General features: G+C 46.8%; 1 protein-coding gene across 1 annotated transcript; it reads left to right on the top strand.

The window, feature by feature from the left end:
• Nucleotides 1-5,556: 5,556 nt before the first annotated feature.
• On the top strand, nt 5,557-8,894 carry LOC109756882 (uncharacterized). Its single transcript, XM_020315717.4, has 7 exons — nt 5,557-5,750; nt 5,851-5,947; nt 6,067-6,208; nt 6,306-6,388; nt 7,507-7,641; nt 8,116-8,220; nt 8,389-8,894. Exons 1-7 carry the CDS (start codon nt 5,695-5,697, stop codon nt 8,512-8,514), a joined length of 744 nt encoding a protein of 247 aa, XP_020171306.1. The 5' UTR covers nt 5,557-5,694; the 3' UTR covers nt 8,515-8,894.
• Nucleotides 8,895-10,268: the final 1,374 nt, after the last annotated feature.

Below are 10,268 nucleotides of genomic sequence, written 5' to 3'. Positions count from 1 at the left end.
CTTTGTGTTATTTTAGTACAGACTCTTGAATAGATCGAACGGAAAGAATAACTTTAAGGTGGTTTCGTACCCTACAAACAATTTCTTCTTATGTTCTCCGCTAGACAGGAACTTTGGCGTGATTCTTCATCGCACGTTGAGGGATGGTTATATGATCCAATTATATTAGCATTGTTGAGAGATTGCACTAGCGAAAGTATAGACCCTAGGCCTCATTTTCAAGCATTGCAATACCGTTTGTGCTCCATTTATCAATTTCTACCTTGCTGTTTTTATTGTTCTTATTACAAAAATCAATATCTACTATCCATATTACACTTGTATCACCATCTCTTCGCCGAACTAGTGCACCTATACAAATTACCATTGCATTTGGTGTGTTGGGACACAAGGGACTTTTTATTATTTGGTTGCAGGGTTGTTTGAGAGAGACCATCTTCATCCTACGCCTCCCACGGATTGATAAACCTTAGGTCATCCACTTGAGGGAAAATTGCTACTGTCCTACAAAACTCTGCGCTTGGAGGCCCAACACGTGTCTACAAGAATAAAGTTGCGTAGTAGACATCACTGGGCGCGTGCACTGTTACGAGCTTGCTCCACACTAAGATGGAAACGGGTAACATACGATGCATGATGCTTGTCCTAGTCCTTTATCTTTTGCTGCTTTCTCCTGTCTAACCTGCATGGTAGAAACCAAACATTAGCACAATCAAGGAGTGGCGATGCTTAGTCAATACGGTTCATGCTCTCTTACCTATGAAGTGCTTTGTCCGTGTCCACCCATTCCGGCGGGTGAGGCTGGAACAGACCAAACTGACGATACACGCGATGTGGCAAATGAAGCTCAACCGCCCAGTTGCATATCAGTGGGCACCGTATAAGCCAAATATCCCTATCCCGCAAGCACATCGGCTTGATGACTCGTCGGTGTACCCTACTGTGTCATTGGGGCCATATGGCTGCCGTTCCACCTATGAAATAGGAGAACAACGCAACATTGATGACAATTTTTCAGGCAAGCATGAGAAATGACTGAAGTAATGTCCTCGTTATCTGCTCAGGCGTAATCATGTCCAACTCGGCGATGTACTTTTGGTACATGAGATTGACATCGTTCGTCATCCCGGATACCACATCCCACTTGTAAGCCCAAGTGGGGCGCCGTAATTCGTCATCTTCATCCCAAGATTAAACTTGACTCTCTTCGGGCGTCCAACAGGCAGACGCTCCCAACTCCATACTGAAAGTAGAAGCAGATTACCACCAATGCATGCACTATATGTGATCCTGCAACACGCATCGTCCAGCTGCATATAAAAGAAAACAATGTTAACTTGAAAACAATGTTGCATTGCTAATGAAGAAATGAATTGATAACAAAACAAGCCAACTACCTGTTGGTACAAGTAGGCAAGAGTCACTGAACCCCAGCTCCATCTGCTATCGAAGACGGTCAACGCCTTCAGCCACATCCATGGAGCGTTCTTGCTTGTGGCGTCAGGAAACAAAGTCCTTGAGACAACGTACCACATATAGACACGAGCATGTGTCTGGATCACATCATCAGTGGCATCCACAGGGCAATGCGCAAAGTTCCTTTGAATCCACGTGAAAGTAGCTCTGGCTGCTTTCCTTTCCTTCTTCTTCTTCTTCTTCCTTCTCCCTCCTCTACATCAACCTCAGGCTCGGTAGGAGACATACCGATAAGAGCAGTCATCGATCTGCTGGCGCCACCCATCAGAATCGGTGCTCATACAGAGAGGCCTCCCGTCGATAGGAAGACCGGTGATCAAGGATACATCCTGGAGCGTCACGGTCATCTTCCCAGTCCGAAGATGGAAACTGTGCGTCTCTGGCCTCCACCGATCAGCAAGAGAGGACACCAGTGGAGCGTTGAGGTTCGGCGTGGACCGGCCGACCAACTGAATCCACGAGAGGAGTCCTGCCTGCTGGATGTAGGGTGTGTACTGCTCATCGTAGGGTATGGCAGGACCAGAGACCCCGTGATACCGAATTTTCAGAGGATCAAGCTTCTGCAAAAAAAAGTAATGACAAATCTTAGGGCATGTCAATTTCAACTAAAGGCAAATTTGCACAATATTTAGATTACTCATTATTACCATCCCCTTCTCGCGCATCATGTGGGCCCGGTGTCGTGTGTCATAGGCATCGTCGAGAAGGCAAACCATCCTTACAAAGTTCAAACAATAAACATATATGAGTTAATCTCAAATATCGGTATACACTAAACATCTCATATGTGTTCATCTAAACATCTCATATGTATTCATCTACAAGAATCTCAACATCTCCTTCTCACACAATGAATAAATGATTTACAATACTCATTTGAAAAATTCTCATATATATCTCCTATGTCATATGAGTTCATCTCAACATCTCATATTTCAAATAAACTCAACACCTCATATATATCTAAAAAAACTCAACATCTCATATATAGCTACAAAACTCAACATATCATAATTATCTACAAAACTAGGCATCTCATATATATCTAAAAAACAATCTAGGGTTTCACTAACAAGAATCATATATTGTGAACTAATGAACAATACTAGGGTAGTACCACTATGACTACACATCCTAAATCACAACACCCAATCTTGGATAAATAAAGATTCAAACCAAGCAAATCAAGGGTTCCACCCAATCTTGGACAAATCTCTAAAATGGCAACGAATTTACGGAGGAAAAGAAAGGGAACAGAGGAGTTTACCTGGTAGGAGGGATTAGAGATCGAATCCACAGCTTAAATCTCCAGATCTGAAAGGGGTGGGGGATCGAAGGGGGCGCCGCCGCTACTCTCTGTTCACAGAGAACAACTGCCTGGGAGAGGGAAGAACTGCCTGAGGAGGGCTAGGCCCGATGCGGCTTAAGTCAATGTGCCGCGCCTAAGCGCTAGGCGCTGCACATTATACTGTGTGGCGCCTATGCCTTAGGCGCTGCACGGCTGGTTGTGGGTCCGCGCCTGGCCCCCGACTGCCATGCTGGCCGGGCGTGCGGCGCCTAAGACATAGGCGCTGCATAGTGTAGTGCAGCGACCGGCTGTCAGGCGCCACACGAAACGATCAGTTTGTGAATTTTTTCCAAACACAGTTCAGATCGTGAATTCTTTTCATCCACAGGTTAAATATGTGTTTTTTGCCTTGCATCGACGCGTTGGAGTTGGCCCAACTAAGTGAACCACTGGGGAGAGTAGGACCCAGTTCGAATCCCCGAACCGTCCTAGGTTTTTTTTAACCTAAAGATCAAACTTTATTTAATCATTCCCTGCGGGGATCTCGTCCGAAACCACATGCAATATGAAATCTGGGGGCACAAATCGCCACATATAGTCTAGCTTATTTGTCACAGCTTCTCTAGCTACTAAGTGAGCGGCCCTGTTTGCCTCTCGTCTAACCCACGACACCTTCCATCTCTCATGCGATGCAAGCATCTGCTTGACTTCCTCCACGATCGGTCCCAGCGGCGACAAATCCTTCCCTTTACTCTGGAGCTTGCAGGCGATATCGCGGCAGTCTGTCTCGATGTGTACGCTCGATATGTTCAGCTCTTCTGCCAGCCGAGCTGCTTCTTTGCAAGTCCGAAGCTCCACTGTCGCTGGGTCGCTGCACATTGGAAGGAAATGACATGCTGCACCCATATATGCACCAACATGGTTCCTGAGCACGACACCTGTGCCACCATTCTCCCCCACCTTGGACGTAGCTCCATCCACATTGACTTTCACCCACCCATCCTGTGGTGGACTCCATTTCTCCTTCACCACAGCCGTCGTTGGCTTGTATTTCCGGCCATGTATGGACTGCCATTCCTCCATTAAGCTGACAACTCTTCTTGCTATCGCGTCCGCGTCTTCTATCTTCTGGCCATCACGTGTATTATTCCTTGCTAACCAGAGCGCATACGTGCCCTGTACAAGGACAGCTCGTTCATCATCTGATGCTTCTGCGAACCACGACAGGAGCCATCACGACAAAGTACTCTGAGAGCAAACCGACTCCGGTGGGATCGCCACCGGTACTCCCAATACCGAGTGCATTGTCTTCCAAAATTTTGCTGAATGGAAGTAGCTCCAGAATCTGTGTTGATTCGTTTCCTCTCGACCACACGCGGGACAGAAGACACCTGCTTTAATTTTCCTCCTTAATAGTTCCGGCCCCACTGCTAGCCCATTGTGGATCAACCTCCACATGTGTGTCTTGACCTTGCCTGGTGCCACCGTATCCCATAAGTTTAGCCAGGATTTGTGATCAGCCACAGATGACGAGGTCTCTGGCCTGCCTGAACGCATCCGTTTCTGACTCATACGTAAGTGGTAGGCCGACCGGACAGTAAACACCCCCTTCTTTGTGTAATTCCATGCATGGTAATCATCCATCTCCGGGCCACCAATTGGGATTTGAGTGATCTCTCTAGCCTTATCGGGTGGAAACATAGCTTCCACTTTGTTTACGTCCCAGGAGCTGCCCGTTTCTTCCAGCAGGTCACACACTCGCACAATCCCTTGTAAGTAGCTCTGGCCCAGTGGCTTCAAGCTACCCTTCCTCGGAATCCAGTTATCGTGATGAATCTTAATTTTGGAGCCGTCTCCAATCCTCCAGATCAGACCATCGAGCAGAAGATCTCTCCCATGCAAAATACTCTTGAAAGTATATGAGCCACCACTTGGACAAGTTGCATTCAAAATAGATCCATCAACATAATACCGGGCTTTCAAGACTCGTGCACATAATGAATCTGGTTCCTGGAACAGTCGCCACGCTTGTTTGGCAAGCATAGCTTGGTTGAAAGCCTCTAGATCTCTGAACCCCATTCCCCCTTCATGCTTTCTGGCACACATTTTTCCCAGGCGATCCAATGCACTCTCTTTTTACCATTTGCTTCACCCCACCAGAAGTTCGATGAAATAGAAGACAGGTTTCCGCACATTTTCTTCATGAGTTGAAAACAACTCATGGTAAATGTTGGTGTTGATTGGAGGCCCGACTTAACGAGTCCTTGCCCTTTCCACCCTGAGACCTTCCCCCTCGCACTTGTCTCAACATATTTGAAGGTTCCGTGCTTCGATTTCCCCACCATCATGGGTAGTCCTGATATCTCTCGCTCAATGCCTCTTCCGAAACCCCTAGCACTTGTTTTAGTTCCTCCTTGCTATCGTCCGGTGTTCCTTTCCCAAAAAAATTTGCAGATTTGTGGAGGTTGACTTTCTGCCCCGAGGCATCTTCGTACTCTTTTCAGGATGGAGCGTAATGCCTCAAAATTATCACGTGAGCCCTCCACAAACACCACACTATCATCAGCAAAGAGGAGGTGAGTCACCGTTGGTCCGCTGCTCCCGAATGCCAAGCCCTTGACTTTCTTCTCCTGTTGCGCAACCCTCAAGAGCGCCGAGAAACCTTCCACACAGAAAAAAAAGAGGTATGGAGAGAGGGAATCACCTTGGCGAAGCCCTCTGGAAGGGTTGAAATGATGAGATAGACCACCGTTCAACTTAATAACAGAAAAAGTTGCCGATTTCACACACCGCATGACCGAACCGTCCTAGGTTTTGATCAGACGTCCCCGAACCTCGTAGGGTTCAACGAACCACCCTGCCTACCCGCACACGCCGCACCAGTGCCAGAGGCCGCCAAGCAAAGCGCCCGCACCCGGCACGCGGCGGCGATGGCGGACGACGTCGCCCCGTGCACCGCATCCGGCTACCTCGACCCCTCCTACTGGTAGCTCACGAGTCCTTATCACCCTGCTCTGCTCCGCTCCTCCGAGCTCCAAACCGCGCAGGGAGCAGCGGACTCACGCAGCTCGCTCGTGGCTTCGCAGGGACGGGCGGTTCGGGAAGGAGGAGCACTACGAGTGGTTCAAGGACTTCTCCCACTTCCGCCACCTCCTCGCCCCGCTCCTCTCCCCCTCCCTCTCCGTTAGTGCTCCCCGCGCCTCTTCCCCCAATTATTCACATCACTTTCGTGGATCTTAATTCGCGAGTTCCTGAATTTGAGCTGTGCCGCGATTTGTCGCGCGTTCTGCATTTCTGCGCAGGTTCTGGAGGTCGGCTGCGGAAATTCGCGGCTCGGGGAGGAGCTCTTAAGGGAGGGCGTCACCGGCGGCGTCACCTGCATCGACCTCTCGCCGGTCGCCGTCCAGAGGATGCGCGACAGACTGGCGGAGCAGGGCACCAGTGGTCAGTTCACCAGTTTGGCCGGGAATGTACTTTCTGCATGTTCGTTACCACCAACGTTTGGCCGTTTGAGTGAGAAATTGCCTTCTGCTTCCTGAAGGTGTGGATGTGGTGGTGGCTGACATGCTTGACCTTCCGTTCGAGAGCGAGAGCTTCGACCTTGTGATCGAGAAAGGGACCATGGTATGCGTGTTGCAGACTTTGATGCCTACCTCTGTTCCAACTTATCAATATTTTGTGCTATCATTTTTTCTAAGCTATGTTGTGCTTAATGTTAACTGCAACTCGAAAGAACAAACATATTAACCAACAAAGGTTGTGGTTGCATATTAGTACTGTGTATTGAAACACTGAATTTTTTCTGGTCACACCTGCATTTGACATGCCGCCAATAATATCACCTTCAACATGAAAACTTGGTTTGCATTCCTGAACTGTGCTGTGGTGAACTCAGGGTCTCTTTGATTCGCAGGATTGTAAAAACGTAGGAATAGGAAAAATACAGGAATGGAATGTCATGTCCATTCAAATCCTACAGGATTTGAGTTTGTTTGATTGCGTCACAGGAAAAAACACAGGAAGTTTTCCTAGAGGCTGGAGTGGATGTCATTGTACAGTCTGCTGAGGAAAAATATCCGAAGAAATAGGAAAAAGTTGATTAGTCAAACGATAAAATAAGCAAAAGCTTGTTAGGCCAACAAGATTATTCTACTCCCCCTCAATGCCAAATGCAGCTGAAGTGTGCGCAGATAGACTGTCTTAGCTAATAGTGTACCGCCCTCGCTGTATTAGCAACATGATTCTATACGGTTAACACATTATCAAGATCATCGAGAAATATAGTACCAGTGGTTTGTGATAATATTACTGGGCGTTTTAGTGGAAATGCACAGTTGCATCTATTACAAAATTTCAGATGACCTGGTAGCTATTTACAGTATACTGTGTTACTGCTATCCTTATCTGAATGACCATTCAGTCATTCACATATATAAAGCTGCGGAAGACAGGCTCATGTGTACGGAAGTCCAGTATAAACGTAGTTAGTAACTATGTTAAAAATTCATTTGCATGTTATCTTGATAATTACCTAACAAATTTTCTGTTAGGATAGCTGCACAACCAGGGGAAAGGAGTCAATTTGAAAAATCAAGATACTTAACTCAGCACCTTAAAAAATACTCAGAAAGATGCACTATGTCTGTTGACTTATCCTCACCTCTGTTCTTTCATAGCATCCAAACTTGTGATTAGATTATTAGATATTGCCTATAGACTTATACAGAAATATCCTTTGACAGGATGTGTTGTTTGTGGACAGTGGTGATCCATGGAACCCCAATCCTACAACAGTGGATAATGTAACCAAAATGCTTGAAGGTATCCACAAGGTTTTGAAGCCAGGTGGCAAATTTGTATCAATTACCTTTGGACAGGTTTGGGAGATCCAATTGTCTGAATCCCTCTCATGCCCTTCATTTGCCATCGCTTTTGTATTTCAGACGTGTTTCTTTGCATGCCCAATGATATCCTCTTTCTGGGTTTGTGGATATGTTATTTGTGCACTGTACATAAGTACTCCATCTGTTCCGAATTAAAAGATGTATTAACTTTTTCCTGAACCGGATGTGCTTTAGTGTGTTTGCTCACACATTTTAGTCCATATGTAGTCCATATTGAAATATCCAAAGCATCTTATAATTTGAAATTGAGGTGATACTAAATAAGGATATACCTTTTGTTTAGCAATATCACACAATGGTTATGAACTTGATATTATATAAAGAATTGAAGGTTCTCTTTAATTAGTAATCATGAAGAGAAGAGCACGTGGGACTGGTCATGAACTGTGATTTATTTGTTTAGCAGCTTTACTTCTTTTTCTAAAAAATTTACTTTCTATTTGGCAGCCACACTTCCGTCGTCGATTTTTCGAAGCACCTGAGTTTACATGGTCTGTCGAGTGGAACACCTTTGGCGATGGCTTCCATTATTTCTTCTACATCCTTCAGAAGGTATAATGTTTGCGAAGCATTTGGTTTTCATTTGAGCCCTTCACTTTTTCCTTGTAGTTGTGATGCCACTGAATAAGTGCATTGCTCTGTTACATCCCGACTCTATGTACTATGAATTTCCTTGCAAAAGTCCTTACTCTTCATCTTGTTCTTTCTTAAATCTCTTAGGGCAAAAGGTCACCAGAGTCCAACAGTCACCAAGTTACATTACCTGCTGTTCCAAGCTTCAATATGCTCCATGAAGAGCTCGAAAGCGAGGATTACATATTCCGCACAAATGTTGATGAGTTATAAGCAGTAGCTCAATAAGCGAGTGCGCCGGTTCGGAGGTCTTGATGCTACGCAATACGCATGAAGGGGCTGACCGCTAAGCAACCCAGCGAGTGATGCGTTTACATGCCTTGTTGTGTGGTGATGTATCATTGCGGCCCAGCAGGCTAGGGATCTTTCTACCATCAGAACTGACAATATACACCTGTTCCCAATGTTAACCTTCTTGCGTTATTTCGGATTATGAAAAAGGACCTTCAGTTATCTTTAGTGTTGATTCCAGATGACATAGAGATAATTGTTTTCCCTTCTTATTCTTCTCATTTCCAGGACATCTACTTGTATAGCCAGTTCAAATTACAGCAGTGATAAGAGAACGTTAAATAGTAATTCGGTAAAAGAAACTGAACAGTATTTTTGAGGGGGTGAACAGTAACTGAGGTAACTGTATCACTTTGGTTGCCCGCCTTCATCTGGTCCATTGGCTGTCCTCGTCTCATTTGATCTGGACCGTTGCTTAACTGACAAAGTGTTGCACCGTGGTACGGTGCGTGATAAGATCCCCGTTGGTTCTGGACTGAAGGCACGGGATTGAGAAGGCCAAGTTTGCATTGGAAAGTATGCAAAAGACACCTTGGTTTATCTGTAATTCAGTAGTGAGGTGCATATCCATTCGACTACTCCAATTGCGCTTGAAGATGGTGCCAATAGCAGTTTCACGGTATATAATTTGGTGAATTAAATAGTTGTGCCTTGTTGTACCACATCATTCATTTATTTTTACTTATTTGGAAGGATGCAAAGGAATTGTGGCCATAGTTTATTAAATGAATCCACCGGATAAAAGACAATAACTGTTAAGTACTCACTCCGTCCCATAATATAAGATGTCCGAGGACATCTCTAACGCTAACCCTCAAACCGTCTGCATCTGTCTGGACTGGGCAGTTCGGACGTGTTTTGCCATCTAACGCGGTGGACGTTCGTTTTCCTGCAAACTAGAGGCAAACGGGGTTGGGGGGGGGGGGGCATTATGGTTTCCGGACCTTTGTCATGCACGCGTGCGACACCCCGAACCCACCCAAAACCCTCCCCCTTGCCCGCGCCCTCTACAGCGCGAAGGTTTGCCGTGCATTCATGCCGCTCCAGAGTGCCAACGCCGCATTCATGCCGGTCCAAAGCGGACGTGACCTCTAACTAGTGCTGACATTGAAGCGGCGCACCGGCTCAGAGCGCCGCCCGCGTCGCATCCCGGTGTTCGCGTCTGTTAAATGCCGAGAGCCATTACTAGATGGGACGAGACGGATATCTACCGCATCCCGGTGTTCGCGTCTGTTAAATGCCGAGAGCCATTACTAGATGGGACGAGACGGATATTTACCGCATTCAAACGGCTGCTAGTGTGTCTACCTGCCATCATTAGACAGGCTCATCGACGAGAAACCTACTCAGCGCCCACATTGATACACTCCGCCGCTTAGCCTGGCCGTCATCCGCTATTTAAACGAGGCCACACCCGGCACAAACTGCACCACACCACATCCGCTATTTAAATGAGGCCACACCCTGCACAAACTGCACCACACCACGTCCCGCTTCACATCTTCCTCCATGCTCCACCTCCGCCATGACCATGAGCTCTAGCGTGTTGTGGGAGAGAGCCTCTCAATGGAGCCGAAGCACGAGCTGGCCGCCCTTGCGTCGGATGGCAGGGCCGTCGTGCTAGGTGGATAGAGGCTGGCTTGCCGGCTAGCTCCCTGGAGGTCTCTGACAACAAC

The sequence above is a fragment of the Aegilops tauschii genome, chromosome 2 (assembly GCF_002575655.3).
Source record: "Aegilops tauschii subsp. strangulata cultivar AL8/78 chromosome 2, Aet v6.0, whole genome shotgun sequence".
Taxonomy (NCBI): domain Eukaryota; kingdom Viridiplantae; phylum Streptophyta; class Magnoliopsida; order Poales; family Poaceae; genus Aegilops; species Aegilops tauschii.
This window is presented reverse-complemented; position numbering and strand designations above follow the sequence as displayed.

Bases quoted from the DNA above. Each gene is read 5' to 3' on its own strand.
- LOC109756882 (XM_020315717.4), top strand. From the start codon at position 5,695: ATGGCGGACGACGTCGCCCCGTGCACCGCATCCGGCTACCTCGACCCC. The intron at 5,751-5,850 runs GTAGCTCACGAG...GTGGCTTCGCAG, and splicing joins TACCTCGACCCCTCCTACTG to GGACGGGCGGTTCGGGAAGG. The intron at 6,209-6,305 runs GTCAGTTCACCA...TGCTTCCTGAAG, and splicing joins GGCGGAGCAGGGCACCAGTG to GTGTGGATGTGGTGGTGGCT.